Source organism: Halichoerus grypus, chromosome 5 (assembly GCF_964656455.1).
Source record: "Halichoerus grypus chromosome 5, mHalGry1.hap1.1, whole genome shotgun sequence".
Classification (NCBI taxonomy): Eukaryota; Metazoa; Chordata; class Mammalia; order Carnivora; family Phocidae; genus Halichoerus; species Halichoerus grypus.
Genome location: NC_135716.1, coordinates 160,310,046 through 160,328,624, shown reverse-complemented (window position 1 = coordinate 160,328,624; position 18,579 = coordinate 160,310,046). Strand labels below are relative to the sequence as shown.

Here is an 18,579-nt window from a genome sequence, read left to right as displayed (position 1 = left end):
GATTGGGAGATCACAAAAAGCTTCTTTGAGAAATGACATTTAAGATAAGATCAAGAGGAGTAAATTGGAGTTATTAACCAAGCCAAGAAGGGGGAAGAAAATTCCTGCCAGAGGCACATACAGGCTCTTTGGTGGAAAAAAACATTATCCATTGAGGGAATCAAGTAAGGCTGTGACCACAGCATTAAGGTAGGTTAGAGAGACCAGCCTGGGCTGGATGTATGGGCCTTTGGGGCAGAGATAAGAACCTGGATTTTAGTCAAAGTGCATTAGGAAGTCATTAAAAGGACATTCATGTTATTAGGTGTGTGTATGTGTGTGTGTTAATTCACTCTTACTGAAGTACAGATTCTACTGGGGAGTAAAAGTGGTGTTGGGGACCTCAACTAGGAGTCTATTAACATAGTCCAGGCAAAAGATGATTGTGATTGGGACAAGAACAGTGATAGAGAACCGAATGAATCACATTTAGGTAGGGTTTTTGCCCTGTCTCTTCCCTGTACCTGGAATGCTCTTTCCCCATCTCACAAGCCCTCCTTTATCATTCAGAGCTCACATCCATATCTCCTTCTCATTCATTACTGTGTGCCTGGCACCCGATATGGGACACGGCATACAGTGAGTGTTCAGTAAATACTGAAATGTGTGAATGTACAATATAAATGCATTATGAGTGTATAATTTGAGGAAGATAAGATTTGGTAATAATTTGAATTTTATCCCCAGAATCTTGCACAGTGTCTGACAAATGGTGCTCAAATATTTGTTAAAGTATTAGCTCATCTTTCTCCTTTTCTCCTTTGCCATTGCCATTTCCTTACTTCAGACCTTCATCATCTCATGCTCGAACTAATGCAGCAGCCACCTAGGTGCTCCCCTTGCTTTCAGTCTCTTCCTGTTTCTAATCCAGCCTCCATGTTATTACTATTATAAGACTCCAATCTCATCATACCTAAAGTCTCTCCTGTCAAAAAACATGAACTGTGCAGTACTTTCCCTGCTGCTTATAGGTGAAAGTCCAAATTCCTAAGCATGTCGTTCAGTCTGATCCCAGACTTCACTTTAAAGCTTCGCTTTTTTCCCTCATGCGCCATACTCTGCTCATACTGGTCCGTTAGGTATTCCCCAAGTATACCATGAAATGTTATGCCCCCTGTGCTTTTGGTAAGGCTGTTTATTCTCTCTGGTGTGCCCTCACCCTAACCACCCAAACAAGGCCAGATCTCACTCACTCTCCCCTTGGTGAAGAACAGTTACTTCCTTTGGTATTCTCATATAGGACTAAGTGCCAGTAGTACTATAGCTTTTATTAGTTGTCTTATAATTATAGATGCTGTATCTCCTCTACTAAATTATGTTTTCCAAAAGAAAGGAAACCTTTGACTTTGTCGACTTTTTCTTTGAATCTGCAGTACCTAACTAACATAGTAACTAATACAGAGGAACTCAACCAAATGTTCTGGGGTTTTTATTACAGTAAAATTACATAACATACAACTTACTTACCATTTTAACCATTTTTAAGTGTACAGTCCTATCGCATTAAGTACATCCACATTGTGTGCAGCCATACCAGTTTATCTCCAGAACTTTTTCATCTTCCCTGACACTCTGTACCTATCAAACACTAACTCCCCATTCTCCCTTCCACTGGCCACTGGCAACCACCATTGTACTTTCTGTCTCTCTGAAATTGACTACTCGTTACCTCATATAAGTGAATCATACAATAGTTGTCCTTTTATGACTGGTTTATTTCATGTAGCATAATGTCATCAAGGTTCATCCATGTGTCAGAATTTTCTTCTTGTGTGTGTGTGTGTGTATACTACATTTTATTTATCCATTCACCTATCATCGGATACTTGGGTTGTTTCCACCTGTGGACTATTGTGAATAATACTGCTTTGAACAAGGGTATGCAGATATTTGTTTTGAGTACCTGCTTTTATTTCTTTTGGATATATACCCAGAATCAATTAAATATTTTTAATGAATTATTAAATTAGAATATGTTTTATTTTACTAATGTACAAAAGCTATTTTTTTTATATAACTTAGTCTGTGCTGAGTATTTATTTAAAAGTTTAGAAATCAGGGGGCGCCTGAGTGGCTCAGTCGTTAAGCGTCTGCCTTCGGCTCAGGTCATGATCCCAGGGTCCTGGGATCGAGTCCCGCATCAGGCTCCCTGCTCAGTGGGGAGCCTGCTTCTCCCTCTCCCACTCCCCCTGCTTGTGTTCCCTCTCTCACTCTCTCTCTCTCTGTCAAATGAATAAATAAATCTTTAAAAATAAATAAATAAATACAGCAGGGGCACCTGGGTGGCTCAGCCGGTTAGGCTTCTGCCTTTGGCTTGGGTCATGGTCCCAGGGTCCTGGGATCGAGCCCCGCATCGGGCTTCCTGCTCTGCGGGAAGCCTGCTTCTCCCTCTTCCACTCCCCCTGCTTGTGTTCCCTCTCTCGCTGTGTCTCTCTCTGTCAAATAAATAAAAAATAAAATCTTAAAAAAAAAGTTTAGAAATCAACAGGATATGGGGCACACCTGGGTGGCTCAGTCGTTAAGTGCCTTTGGCTCAGGTCGTGATCCCAGGGTCCTGGGATCGAGCCCCACATCGGGCTCCCTGCTCCACGGGAAGCTTGCTTCTCCCTTTCTCATTCCCCCTGCTTGTGTTCCCTCTCTCGCTGTCTCTCTCTGTCAAATAAATAAAATCTTAAAAAAAAGAAAAGCAACAGAATATGCCATTGCTTTCTCTACAGGGTACCAGCCGTCCTTCACACTATCATGTTTTATGGGATGATAACTGCTTTACTGCAGATGAACTTCAGCTGCTAACTTACCAGCTCTGCCACACTTATGTGCGCTGTACACGATCTGTTTCTATACCTGCACCAGCGTATTATGCTCACCTGGTAGCATTCAGAGCCAGATATCATCTCGTGGACAAAGAACATGACAGGTAATATAAAAACACAACAAATAGAGATTTCCACTCAAATGCAAGTATGGTCGGCATGTTAGGACTTTTCTTGAGAAATCTCTCTTGAGTGTTTCCGTGTATGTTTCCTTCCTGTTCACCATAAAGTACTGCCATTTAGAATTAAAGTTCCAAAGACTGTTAGAGGAGTCAGTGATCCATGTGAAAAGCAGCCATAGGCGAACTGACTGCCCAAAATAAGGGTTCCCATTAAAATGTACACTTTAGGCTTATTAGTACTAGAATGGTATAGTGATTTAGTTGCTTTGCCAAATTAATTCAAGGGAGAGATTGTTGCTGATAGACAAAATGATAGTACGCCTGGGTTTTACTTCTAAACAATCCTGGGGAGGCGAAAGAAGTAAGACAAAATTGGCCTCGAGTTAATAATTACTGAAGCTGGGTGATAGAAATGTAGCAATTCATTATACCAGCTTCTATTTTCTTTTAATATTTTTGAAATTTTCTACAAGTAATATTTTTCAAAATTACTACATTAGAATAGGGTTTGTTTTTGTGTTCATTGCCACTTCTCTTACAGTGCTGAAGGAAGTCACGTTTCAGGACAGAGCAACGGACGAGATCCACAAGCTCTTGCCAAGGCTGTACAGATTCACCAAGATACCTTACGCACAATGTACTTTGCTTAAAAAGTCCAAGAATATTCTCTGAGAGGAAGAACTGAAAGGTGCATCGACATACAGCATATGTTTCCAGTGGAGTCAGTTTAGCGGGGATGCCTCCAGCCATACAGCAGCCAACACTGTGTGGGGACCAGGGTCTGATTTTTATGTTGATACAAGGAAGATTGTTTACTTCATCAAGGAACACAGCACCATTATGCAATATGAAACCAGCCAACTGCTTTTTTGTGCGGTCTCCTTAGGAAGTATCGCCATTGTTTTGTTTTCACTTTCTTGTAGTCTAACCCTTTTAATGCCTTTACCTCAAGTTGCTTGGCAGCACAACTATCTTTGCAAAAAAAAGTAAAGAAAAAGTAAATGACAGTTTAAAAAAAACACACACCTACATGAATAATCAAAGTGATTGTTCACGATTATGTGTGCAAAAAAATTAATGTGCATTCGTGTATTCTTGTAAAAGGTATCTGTGTATATTTTAAATATATACATGTATACTTCATATGCATATATATCTGGATCTACATTGATAATAGATATATATGTGTCTGTTGCGTGTATTTTATAGTTCATTCCTTTGGGGAACTTTCTTTCCCTTTTATTATCTTACCAACACCACTTTGATTTTTCTCTCTACCTCCCTTTCCTTCATCTCCTACATTTTTTTTTTTCCTAATGCTACCAGTGACATTCAGATGTTCATGTATCTGGTTCATTTGGATATGAAGCATGGCAAACTAGATTTTTATTTTTATTTTGCACACCCTACTCCGGTCTCTTGTCTCATACACAATTCCAAGTCCTCAACTCTTGATACTGCTTTCTTAAGAAACAAAATTATTATATATATATATGTAACTATATATATATATATATATATATATAATGTTTCTGTGAGAGTGTGTGTCTGCCCCCTCCTGCTCTGAATTTACATTTGCCATTTGTACAATGTGTACATAAGCAGTAGCAACCTTAAACTATTCTTTTTCTTTAGTTTGTTAAAGCTGCTATGAATATAAAGCCTTGTCAAAAGTTGTAACTCAGAAATTCCTCTCTATAAGTGATATGTATTCTAAATTTAGCCTTCTGTTTCCATGCGTTATACATGAAAATCCCTTGTAGCTTTTATAAAGGGCAAATATTCTAAATGATTGGAACTTTTTAGGGTTGAGGCCTCTGAAATTGGGTGGAGAGAGAGAAGGGGTTATTGAGGGGTTTTTTTATTTTATTTTATTTTATTTTTTTGCTAGTTTACTTGCTGCCTCTCATACCTTAATGTGATTTTCATATATATATATTTTTATATATATGTGTGTATATATAAACATATATGTATGTGTTTTGAAGTACAGCTTCCTTTTCTTTTATATTTATTAGAATAGTGCTTTAATAGAGAACTGTATTGGCAACATCTTTTATAGAAATGTAATCATGTTTATTTTAAGAACTGACAACTTTTTTTTGCTGTCTTTTAGTGCAATAAGTAGTTTTAAAGGAAAGCTGTGTCTGTTTGATATCTTTACCACGGGTAGTGGGAGAAACAGGCACCTCCATAATTTTAAAAGGGCAAAGTAATACAGCCTTAATTTCAGAAGGAAAGTTTTATAATTTTTCAAGTTTAAAGCCTGTCTTTTAAAAATCATAATGAAAATGAAGGAAGTTAAATTTCCTAAGTGAGTCTGACCTTGAATATTAAAGATAGAGTTGAGCTTTGATTTAAGAAATGACAGTGAGTAGGGGCGCTTGGCTGGCTCAGTCGCTAGAGCACGCGACTCTTGATCTCGGGGTTGTGAGTTCAAGCCCCACATTGGGCATGGAGCCTACTTAAAAAAAAAAAAAAAGAAAGAAAGAAAGAAAAGAAAAGCCCGTGAATAGCTTAAGATTTAGAAGACATTTACTTCTTTGAAAATAAATCACGTTTATTGAACAATCATACTGGGTTAGGTGCCCATTTTCATTTACTCAAATGAATCAGGAAAATATAAAATGATATTTTTAAAACATTTTTTGTCAATTTATCAGCAGTGTAACTTTCCTTTTAAAATTAGGGTTATGGTGGCAAAGGAATTAGGACTTTGATCATTTTAAGTTAAATCACTGAAATGTGGAAAAGGTTTTACAAAACTTCTGTTTTATTGATTTCACTTTACGATATTAAAAAGTATTATAGAGCTGTCAAAATTGAGTTCATCGGTAACATTGGATTCAGGGGAGTGTTGCACTTTGTGACTCATGAAAATTGCATTTTAATTTTTTTTTTTCTTTTTTGCACTGGTTCAGAGTATAGATAACTACAGATTGTTTCCAGTGGGCATTGTTAAACCTTTCAGAATTCCATCTGCACATGATAACAAATGGATTAGCTCTTTAGTTTCTCTCTTACCTGTAATCCACTTATTGCCAATTTACTGTATTTTGAGCCTAAAATCTGAGCCCATGTCCTCCAACAGGTATGAAATCTTTTGTTCCTCTGCCAGAAAACTAAGAAAGTACTGTATTTTGTATGTTTATTATTGAAGTGTCTGAAATGCAATTTACAACACTGTTTCAAAGCTCTTTACATGAAGTAATATTTGTATAGTATATATATTTTTTCTCCCAACCCTCCCCCTCTCCTCCAAAAATTTCCTATAAAGCATGTATTTTTTTTTTTTAACATTGAAATTTCACTGAATATAATCAGGAACATGAATAGAAGAAAATAGTATACCCTAGATGCTAAAACACTTGATTGCTGTATGCTTTCTCAGTATGAGTAAAACACCTTCCTTTACCAATAGAAGTTACACAGACTTAATGTGGGAAACTGTAGGGCCCAGGAAAGAACTGTAGATACCTTTTCTCTACTGCTTCACCTAATTTTCAGTTACTTAGTTTCCATGTACTAGAATGAAGCCCATAATTTAAATCTATTTAGGACTTTTACTGAGGAAAAACAATTTTTTAAATATAAAGCTTTACCTTTAAAGTGAGTTCTTTTTTAGGGTTTCTTTCTTACAGTTTCACATTGCTAGTTTAGGGTTGGTTAACTTGAAAGAATATGTATAGTATATTTTGCTTACTAACAAATTGGTATATCAAACTTAATTAAAAGAAGCCTTGTGCTTAGAATTTAAAAGACCAGGTGGCAAATACTTTTTGAAATTTGTTTTAATTATTCACTTCTGGTGTAGAATTCCTGATCTTTTTTTATTAAAAAATTTTTAAAAAGATTGTTTTGAATTTAAAGGTCATGAAACTCAACAATGACCTTTCTGTTCCTGCCTTTGCTCACTAAACTATATAATGAATGCTAAATTTTGGTCTGCTGTTTTCTATGATGCATAAGAGTGACTTTAAAATATCAGTCCCTGCCACTGGTATAATTGATTTTCATGTGAAGAAGAGTTGGGAGTTTAATGTATATTCTGGATGGCAAATGTGTCTGAGTAAAGTGCTGATATATGTTATTACAGTATCAAGTTATTGGCATTGAGGACCATACATTCATAATACTGTAGCTGCTATATTTATTTAATTATGAAGAGTCTGACAGTTACTGCACTAAAGGATAAGGAGATGAGCAGGATTGGAGGCTAGTGTTAGACAGCCCCCCCCTTTTTTTTTTTCCTAAATAAGATTAAGAACATGAAATAACAAGGTAACAAAGGGTGCTGCCATTTTAGTTTCAATTTAATATTAGGATACTGTTTTAGACGTGTGGATTTTTACTTCAGCGGTTTCGCAAAAGGGTACCTCAATCTCCTCAGTACTGGTTTTTGGCATATTTTCACAGAAGTACAAATGCCCTTTATTTTTTAATATTTTACCTTTTAACAAGTTACTCAGAAAAAAAAAAAAAAGTTCTTCTATGGAAATATACCTGTTTGTAATCTATTAATTTATTTCTCTTCTTAGAAGAGTCTAGAGGGATTCTAGTAGGAATGTACCGGGTGTTGTGGAAGGCACTTGATAAAGATTCATCTCTACCTTCTAGCATAGGGACTCCTAGCCTTCTAAAGACTCATACTAGTTTTCCAAACTAGGTTCTCTGATGACCCACCACTGCCTAATGTTTACTTGTATATTTTGTAATGGATTTTAGTATGACAGACAGCATGATAGGCTTAGTCATGACAGACTTAAAGGAAATAAAATCTGAGTTGCCATTCAGTAGAAATGGCTGGCAGAGGATCTCAGTGTTTAAGGAAGAGGTCAACACTCAGAGTGCCAGTAATAGATCTGAAGTAATTAGATGGATTATAGGCCAGGAATTAGAGACTGTTGTTAAAGAAATTTGGTGTTTTCAGAGGCTAACATGAATTTGCCAAGGGTGGTGATTTTTATGAAATCCATCAAGCTAGCCACTTGGATTCAGCTAGAATATTCTGTAGTCTTGCTCTTTCAAACTTGATAGAAATATTTTGCCAAAAAGCTTAACTGATAACTCTGTATAATTTTTATTTGGTATCATTAAACCTGAGTTAAATATTTGGTTAAATCATCTCTTAGATGTTCTCCTGTTGAGTATTTTTTAAAGACAGGTTGCTCCTATCAGTAACTCGCTACTTAAATTATCTTTTGTGAGTTATCAGTCAAGCTGCAAAAAGACATCATTGGCTTGGCATCTTTATTTTGCTTTTTTTATCCATACAAAGTTTTAACCCTTTTCATTCTTCTCGAGAATTCATGGATGTTTTAAAGCTCCAATAATAATAGTTGGGAGACTTTATCAAGTGAGGCCTCCCTGATTGGCGTATAACCCTGACTCTAGAGTCTGTCTTTATTTTCCTATATCCCTCCCATTTGATCATATAAAGCACTTTCATGATTCTATAGGAGTCAAAATAAATAAGCCAAGAATAGATGTATAAAATCAGTGCAGAAATGTGAAAGTTTTCTCCAAAAAATCTTTTTAAAAAAAATTTCTGCTTGTACTAAGAACATTCTTGATCAGTGACAGTGTTAGAAATGATACCATGATTATGAAACCTAAGCTGACCCTCAGGAGGAAAAAATTTAATCTCTCTGTCCCCCTCTCACTCCTTCTCTCTTTATATAGATATCTCAAAGGGAAAAAATATTTTTTGACTTTTTCCTACTTTAAAAATGGTACATTTTAGTTTATAATTTTCCATGTCGGTCAAAATAATTTTTTTTAACTAATGTAAAATGGTCAAGGCTTGTGCTAATACTATCTACTGCTAGCTGAATTTTATTTTTCTTTACCCAGCAAAGATAGTACTCTAGATTTTTACAGTGTTCATTAAACCTCAAGAATTTAATGTTCTTAAAGTATGGAAACTAAAGATTTTAATTTGAATTAAAAATAGATAATAAATTTAATATGGAAGGTTGAGATTTACCAATAAGAAACCCTGTTGAAGTATCAGGTAACAAAGAGTGTGACAAAATTAAGATCCTGTTAATTGATCTGTCCAGCCATTGGTCTCCCTTCCTTTTTGAAATCAATGTCTGAAACAACCAAAACCTAATGTATCTATGTTAGGGTCTCAGTAAAGCAAAGATATTCTTCAGGGTAGAGCTAAATTAAATTTTTAAATCATTTTTTAAAGTAAGGCGGTTCTTAGAAAGTGCCTTTTCAGAAGATGGTGCTGTAGATTTTTATTTTTCAAATAGCACGAGACAAAATTTAAAAGATAAATTATTTTAGAACTCCAAGAGTGTGACAGTTTCATAATAATGTTATTCGTTGTCCTGAATCTGGTCCAAGGGAACCAAGTAAAGGTTTTATTCAGTAAAGCATCTAGGTAAATGCTCACCAAATGTATTTTGTAAATTCAAAAAGTAAATTTTAAACAATTAACCCTTTCAGTTCTCAGCTGTGTTGAAGGTGTAATCTGTAAGGCACATAAAACAGCAAATCTGCTAAACTTTTTAACAAGAGTATAGGTATGGTAGCAAGTGCCCAAAGGGGAAGGTAACTTGCCAGGAAATTGTATGTCATAGACTACCTTTCTTTTTTCTTTTTCTTTTTTTTTTTAAGCATGGATTGACCCTTCTGTAAATATCTGTTGGCATCCTTTTCTAATTAATATTTATTAAAGAAGACTGCTTATATATAAAAGGAGAGCCAAGTCATCATGGAAATTAGTTTAAGAGAACAAGTGATTTTATCTCTATCTTTAGGGAAATTCTCTTTTTTAGTCACCAAAAAATACTTTAAGTGATTCTTTTTTTCTACCATGGGGGAAACTATGAAAAATGATGACAGTGCATCTAAAAGGGTATGGTCAGTTAATTCGAAATGCAACATGCAAAATTGGGCTTTGGAGGAAATAAGCAATATGAAGGGTAATAGCAGAACCTTTCATACTTACTAGAAATGTAGCAATCTACCAGAAAGCAGTTTTCCCCTGGACTGTTTACTAGTACTAGTAAACAGCAGTAAATGATCACCTAACCAGTTCTTATGAATTTGGTGAGCATTTCTCCAGAAAAGAGTAGACTAAAAACAAAAAACACCACACCTCAGTAACCTTGTATGCTGCATTATGTAATAATGATAGTAAAATTATATCGATTGTTTGGAGTGTACTGTGTCTGTTTGCAAATATACGTGCACATTAAACTTTTTCATTTTTTATAATGTCTTAATAGCAATTATGAGTTTATTTTTTTAATATTAATTTTCTATTGTGATGTTTATATTTATTGGCAATTTGTGTGCAACTTTTATATTTTGCTTAGATGTTGGTTTTAAGGTATTTTATTTTTATAGATATTTCTAGCTTTTCCTCTTTCTTTGTAATATTAGCAAAGATTAAGATGGAATGTTAATATACCAACCAAACTACTAATTCCATAAAGTCTAGAGTTTGGATTTTTACCAATAAACCGTTAACACTATTTTTTAACTTAGAATATTTAATGTTGTTTATATAGTGGGCATTAAAGACAGTCTTTAGACAGATTTCTAAATGTGGAGGGGAAATGGGGCTTTTATATAAGTTAGATTTCTTTCCCTTAAGTAGCAAACTAACACTAAGAGATTGGATTTATTTTACCTGATCTGCAGTTTTGGGGCAACTTGTCTAATAAATGATTGTTACATTTCTTTTTTTTTAATTTGAACTACATTGAAACTATTTAAATGCTCACATCATCCAGCATTAGGATTATGATATTTTTATAGGCCTGGGAAACAAATAACAAATGATCCAGAAGTCATTGATAATTGAATTTGAAATGAGATTTCCTCCCCACGCCCATAGTTATATTAAATGAAAGATTTGCTACCCCGATCATTTCCCTAGCATACTTTCAAAGTTGATTCAACCCTGAGCATCAGTGAAGAAACAGAGTATAAGTGGCTAGGAAGAAAAGCAGATAGACTGATTAATACAGTATTTCAGTTAATTAAAAATCTAACTAAGTAATAATTTGTGAATGCAAATTAATCAGAAGTCAGTGAAAAGTATTGATTATAGAATATTAATTTCAAGCAATTATGGTCACTCCAGTTTCCTAGTGAATAGATAAGATTATTTGTATTGCAGTGCACACTTTTTACAAAGGCACGTGAAAAGAGTGAATTCTCTTTTAAAATTCTCTTGTAAAATATTTCCATAGTATTTTTACATTGTGAATTTGCTTGGAAAGCCACTTTTCTGTAAGAATTTAAAAGATAAATTTTATCCCATCCTCTGAGTTTTAAATTCTAAATTATTGGGGCTCAGTGTATGACATTTTACTGTACCCTATTCTTTCCACTGAGGGGGTAAATGAGGAAGTTTCAAGTAGTTATAATTAGGAAAATGTTCTATTATGTAAAATTTTATAATTTAAGGTAAATCAGCATATGATTTCCTATAGACATTAGTCATATTTCTTTCTGCATTTTTGCCAGTTACAGTTTGTTTTTTTTTTAATTATGTACTATTCTCAGCTACTTCCTTCATCCCCACATTAAGCATTAATTGAAGACTGGTACTCTGGTTATAGGAATTTGTTGCTACTAAATATGTTTCAAGCAGTCAAGATATATTTTTGTTGTAAGTATATGCCACCTCTTGAGGATATTTATTGTGCTTATAACATTAATAGTTTTATTCATTATGTTTCAACATTGTCCTAGGTTGACAGGCATGTAATTCTTGTAGACCAACATTTTTAAGGCAACCTGGTGTAGAAATAGTCCTTTATTTCTTTTTTTTCCTTCTGAAAATTCATAGGAACCTGACACACGGAGCTTATTTTTCTCTTTTAACTGTTGGCTCCATAAATCAAGGTACCTGGCATCAGTACTGAATTACCATAGTGAAGTACTTGGTGACATGTTCCTGTTTATAGTCCACCTCCTAAGAAAGAAATACTTGTGCAGTAAGTAATAGTTCATCTCAAAAAAGAACTGTCGTGAACAGTCCTATATGAGTGGAAAACAGATGGGTGTGTTGGTATTAGAACTTGGCTGGTTTGGGTTTTATTATTTCCAAAAATTAACTGTGTTTACATCTATAATTTCTGTTTGAAGTTTAACAGGCTGTGGCCAGAGACTAGAGAAGATTACTCTGGTATTTAATGCCTGAAACTTTCCATCCTTATTTACTCCATGCTTTAATTGGAAGGACAAACAAAAGTCCTTAATTTGACCCTATAATAATATTTTTAGAACCAAACAAGGAAAAACTCTACTAAGTTTTGCAGATGTGACTATATTCTAAGAACCTATGGAAACAGGAGGTCTTTGTAAAGAAATGGACTGGTGGGACTGTGAGATGTGTATAGTAAGGGGATGTGGGAAAGGTTCCTTTGCTGGGATCCTTAGATACCTTACAGGTGGGTCATATTTGCCTAGTTCTCACAACCACGTTGTAAAAGAGGGACTTGCTCTATGAACCTACAGAAGAGACCTGAGAAGAGTTTTCTGTAACCTAAATTTATTTTCTGCTGTTGTCCCAGACCTAAAGCTGCATCTCTTCTCAATAAGTTAGAGAAGTCTTGGAAGTTGCTTCTGAATTATAACAAAGAAATTAAATGAAGTATTTATCCTTAAATAGAGCCATGGCATGGCTACCGACATGGCTTTTCCCTTTACATAGAAAACGCCAAGCAGGACCTTTCCAGACAAGGTAGCCTTTCCTGTAAAGAAATGTTTTTGGTGAAGGATTTGGGGAAAACACAGATAACGTTGTAATGAAGGGAAAATCTTGCCTAACATAGTTCAGCCAGGTTAATGGATACAATCTGGGCCCAGGTTGCTTAACAAGAGGAAGCTTTGGTTTTGGTAGCAACAGACTTGGATCTCCAATGGTAATTAACTTGCAAGTATCTCCCTGTTTCAAAGAAAGGGAGTTATCTAATATTATTGATGACAACCCTGCAAATGTGTATGTGCTCTTTTTCTAACTCAAATAGCAGGAATAGTAAGCACTATGAGAAATTTTCTAATAGTATGTCCCTAAAAGAAGAGTCTTACAATGTTTTCCAGGAGCTTTCTCGTTTTTAGCCCAGGGTGCAACCCCTTTCTCCTCTTTAAAAAGGGAAGAAAAGAAAAAGGATTTAAAGGTCATTTATACAGAATTCCACTATGAGTAAATAATAGAGTCTTTAAAATACTTGGGGAAGGAGGATCACACACCACAAGTTATAGCTTGATTGAGAGACTATCTGAGCACTGTTTTCATGTTTGGGTTCCACGGTTTTACCTTTGAACATACCATTTAATTTGCTTGAGTGCCATCATTCTGTTTTGTGATATAATGGACGTTTTATGCCATTTATGAATTGTGCAGTTCTTCTCTTCCCCACCCCAACGCATATTCTCTCTCTCTCTCTCTTAAAGGGGAGGGATAAAGCAAAAGAGAGATACAATGAGACTCATTAGAACGTACCTTTAGTTTACAGATGGAAAGAAACTCTAACTCTGTTCAGTGAGAATTAAGATTGAAAGTGTTAACACCACAGATATTATCTCTAGCCATAAATTTTGTTGCTAACTAGAGAGTGATAAAGTGAACAGGATATATATCAGAAATATATTAAAGTGATAAATTATTCTTGAAAGTAATAAACCTTCTGTAACAGAGATCCCCATATTCTTAAGGCAAATTAATGTAGCTTCTGGTTTTAATGAATCAGACTGATTAAAACTTTAAAATGCTTGTGGTTTTTATTCTGACACATCTTCTTAAATATGTAAAAATTATATTGGATGAACACTTGACTATTCTTTTCTCCTAATTTATGTATCGATTTATTCAGACTTCAATTACATAGATGTATCTCTCATATGCCTCTTGATGTGTGCACAATTCTATATAAAAAACTTTTTAATTCAACCCAATTCCTAGTCAAGCCTGAGCTGTAAAGGAGAAAGTATAAGGTGTTTTGGAATGCAGGAACTTTTTCAAAGACCACAACTGGAAAATGTTGGAAAATGTGTTGCCTTTGAGAGTAGAAAGGGCTCTAAACGTGAGCCAGAGACTTGGGAGTTCAGTCAGAGCTCTGCCACTAATTTCCTGTGTCCTTAGGCAATTTCCTCAATCCCTCCAGGTCTAGTTCCACATGAAATGGTAGTGATAATGCCTGCCCTCACCTACCTCACAAAGTTGTAAGAATTGGATATTGTGACAGTGCTTGAGTTCGCCAAAGGAAGAGGTATTCAGAAGTTCAATATCATAGAAGAGTGTTGTACGAAGGGTTCATTTCCAGTTTGCTTCTATGAAAGTATCTTCTCCATGACCATGGATCATTTTGTCAAACAGGTATAAGAGAAACTTAGGCCTTATCCTGGTATGATGTGCACTTACAAACGTATCCTGTTTGTTTCTCCCCTGCCAGATACCCAGGCTGAATTTTTCTTTATAATAATCCTGGGCAAAAGTGTCACTTCAAAAACCAAACTTCTTGTAGTGGTGCTATGGCAGCTACGATTGTATTTTGAATTAGATTAATACGGTAAAACCATCAGATAATCAGAAATTAACTTTGCCTTTGCCTTCAGGCATTTTTGCTATACGTGTTGGCATCAGAGGCTGGTGGTGTACAACCAGGTAGTCGTCCCTTTGTTGTCAGATTTTTGGTACCTCTTTTTGGAGTAGGGGCTTAGTTTTTAAGAAGGAAAGTGTGATTATCTCATTCATCACTTTGCAGAGTTGAACCTTGCTTTCCAATCACCATGTATCTGTAAAAGTTAAAATATAGTAAAGGTTTTTCTCCTTCGTTTTAATTCAGTTCTGAGCATCTGCAGGTGATATCAGGCAGCCTGTGATTGGTGTCTGACCCAGTTATCTTTACAGATCGTTGGTAGAACCTTCACATTTTGACAGGCTTACCCATTTTTCTGGAGGGAAGGGGCTCCTGTTTCTAGGAAGTAACAAAGGGTACCTCACGACAGGTTGTGTAAGCAATTCCTTTTTTTGCAATAGACAAGCCTGGTTTTTTGTTTTTCACTTGTTTAGAAAAAAAGGATGCATTTTAGGTACACAGGGTATGGATGCATTCAACGCTTACTTTTAATCAACAGATGTTGACCTCTTGTTGCGGCCGTTGGGCTTTTCCCAGCTCATCGCTAACATGGGCGGTATCTGTCTTCGTTTTATTGGGTAATGAGAATTACAGGTACGGAAAGTGAAAAGTTGGGTAGATTCAGGCTTAGAAAATGAACAAAAAGTCCACCTTGCTGAGTGAGATAGCTAAGAACATCGATACATCAGGAATACTTTTAATGAAGCAATTTTTGCCGTAATGTGTCACTTTAATGTCTCTCTTCTGTTATGTACCCATAAAAGTATTACTGTATCTTGTGAGTAAAGATCATTCTTGTGGACTAGTATATGGATGCATTCATAGACTGTGGGAAGCAGTGGGGTGTGTGTGTGTGTGTGTGTGTGTGTATAAATATTCTTTGTTTATAACACTGTGTATTACATAAATTTATATAGAAAAAAATAATGTGTTTCTTTCGTGTTTTGGGGACTAAAATTGTAATATAACCATTCCAGTGTAATCTGGCAACTCACTCTGGAGAACATTTATATTACACACAAATGCACACCCTTAAAGCATTGCTAACTGCTCCCACTTTAGATAATTGCTGCTTTTTTTAAACCCTAAGTAATGGAGGAGGAAATAGCACTCTTTTTAAAGGGGCTTTTCTGAAAAGTAAAATGTAAATATAGGACATGTGGGGAGGGTGGGACCACCTGCAGATGTCCTGCAGATGGACAAATAGCCTTTTAAATTTTACTTTTTAACCATCTTGACCGTGTGTGCCTATTTGTATTGCAGATGTGAACTATTTTTGGGGGTTGATATCAGTATGTTTTAAAACTGAATTATTACATAAAATCGGAGTAACCTCTTTCTCCATCCTCCTTTTCCACACTAACTATTCTTGCCAAATATTTCTGCTGAAACCAAGGTTCAGCATGGTAAAATGATGGACTCTCAAACCTCCTTCCTCATCTTCCCCATCCTGTCTTACACCTGGTCTGGCCTTATATTTTTTGTTGGCTTTTCATAAGTAAGAACAATTTACTGTAGTAATATAAAGACTGCAGAATTTCAAAATGTTTATAAACCTTACTTTGTTATTAATGTTTGGTTACACAGTAACATCAGTTAAAACAGTGGAGTCTGAGTTTGTAATATGCTGTATGACCAGATAAGATCTTGAATGATACGAAACTTGACTGCCACATTTTAAGAGGAAAGTGGAGGTGGGAGCAAACTATTATATATATGTAATCAGTGTATAATTAGAAACACTAAATGCCGAATTCTATCACTGTGTACTTGGGGGCCAGGCTTTGGATTTGGTTGTCATTTTAATTCCTTGAAGACTATATGTAATTATGATGAGCAGAAGGCAAATAAAGTTTTTAAACAAAAGTGCTTTTTTCAGTAATTAAAGTTTGGTAGCAAATTTTCTACTTTCAGTTAAGTTTCCTTCCCCAAGAAATTACTACAAAATACTTAGGGTTGAGATTGAGAAGCTTGGAGAAGATGCTTTTTAAGCAGTTCAGTCACTTATACTTTATGTTAAAGAAATTGTCATAATTCTTCCTGAGCCAAACTGTCACTAGAATATCCCGTGACAGAACCAGTCCTCCTTTTTCTGCCATTCTGCATATTGGAAGGGTTCTGTGTTGTATTTGTTTTTAATCCTCGATTTAAAAAAAAATAATGGTTTTCGTGTTGCTTAGCTTCCGTTTGAAGTGTAAATTTCACTAATAATTGCAATAAAAAGAAAAGCTTTGCTCCAAACTTTGTATTGTGTGGTCTTCATTACAGCTCTCTGCCTTAGGCACGGGAGTCAGTGTGTGCAGTGGAAAGGATTGCGACTGAAGAGTCATGAAGTCCTGGCTCCAAACCCTGTTTGCATGATACTCTGGACAAGTTCCTTGATGCTTCTAAGCCTCAGTTTCCTCCATTAAAAGAAGATAATAGTAAGGCTGTTGGGACATTAAATGAGATAATCCCTTTGAGGATGTGCTCCTTCCCTGGGGGTAACTCACTACTTGGAAGAAGTCCAGCTTACTCAGTGGATAGAGCGTGCGACTCTTGATCTCTGGGTCATGAGTTCAAGCCCTACGTTGGGCGCAGAGCTTTAAAGAAAAAAGAAGAAAAAAACTTGTCCCTTCATAATTTCCACTAAGCCTATTTATGTCTTTCAGAACATCCCTTCCTGCTAACATGTATTCCCCACACAGTCTTCTCCCAGCTATATGTCCCCAGACTCTAAACCTAACAGGACAGATTGTGATCTTGTTACCAACGCTAACAAGAGTTAGCTTACTAACACATGCTGATGGGTGATGGTGGTTTTTTAACTATATGTGTCAGTTGATAAGTTTGACAATTGAAGAAAATCACCCTAATGTCAGTCTTTGCCGACTAACTACACTGGTATAGAAAAATTGCAAAAAATCAATAATTATACCCAAATGCATACAGTTAAATGGGGGAAATAGTATAACAATGACTCTGAGGCCATGCTCTGAAAAATCAGAGGCTGTCATGTAACATAGGTAAGTGTAGAAAAGCAGCATGGTTATTGAGGCACACCTCAGCCTACTGCTCTGATTGATTAGGAAAACATGAACTGGACAGAACAAATCAATTATATTGGAGCTCAGCTGCTTGAAGCTTTCTTCATAGAAAAGGGTGCTCAGAGCACTACACTTAAGCGTGCAGAAATGAGGTGGCAGTCCAAAGACGGGGTGGCCATCCGTCTCTTGAGCTTTAAGTTCTCGTGGTTTCCGTGTTTCAGTTGTCCGATCATTTGACAGATTCTTCTCGGCTGCTGAGACTTTCATACCTTGCAGATGTTTTTAGAAAATTAATTAGGTTCATCTGTCAATGCCAGGAAAGGATGTGATCATTTTTACAATATTTGCTAAGATGTTTTATTATAAAGGGGACCGAAAATCTTTAGTCTTATCTGTAGGAGGAAGATGATTGTTTTCCTATCTTCCATCATTTTCGTTACTTGTACAATTTCTGCAGTTTATAAAATCTTTGCAATGCCTTTATAGAAAGCAGCACTTCTCTCATATTTGTCTCTACTAAAATATTGTCTGGTAAGAATAATGTTTGGATTCAAAATGTGTTTATAATTATAAACAAAACAGACACATTAGAGATTTAGGATTATGAAGCCTAATATGACATCTGATTCTCAGCTGAAACGAAACCGTTAACACTTTTTTGCTATGTGACTTAGAAATAACCTGAAAGTACTTGAAACTGCTAAATGTACAGTATTACTCTGTCTTTAATCTTGCTAAATGGAATTTTCACATTATCTTGCAAAAACCAATACCAAAAACAGGACATAGGAGTAGTTTTTGTTTTGGGGGGAGTTTTTTTGGTACCCCAGGTAGGACCATAGGAATAGTTTTGATGCTGCCCCAGACAGGATTTCAGTAACCACTGTCATTCAGACATAATTCAAAATGTGCTTTGTATTTTATGCAAATGTAACATTAAGGTTGCTTAACCATCTTTATATATTTTGTG

General features: G+C 35.6%; 1 protein-coding gene across 3 annotated transcripts in view; it reads left to right on the top strand.

The window, feature by feature from the left end:
* The window catches only part of AGO3 (argonaute RISC catalytic component 3), a 139,880-nt gene extending 123,056 nt beyond the window's left edge, over positions 1-16,824 (top strand). For all 3 annotated transcript variants that reach the window (XM_036108125.2, XM_078073418.1, XM_078073419.1), the window contains 2 exons: positions 2,757-2,956; positions 3,516-16,824. In XM_036108125.2, the coding sequence (XP_035964018.2) occupies positions 2,757-2,956; positions 3,516-3,624 (309 nt within the window). In that variant the 3' untranslated portion in view covers positions 3,625-16,824. The remainder of the gene's footprint in view (positions 1-2,756; positions 2,957-3,515) is intronic.
* The last annotated feature ends 1,755 nt before the right edge of the window (positions 16,825-18,579 follow it).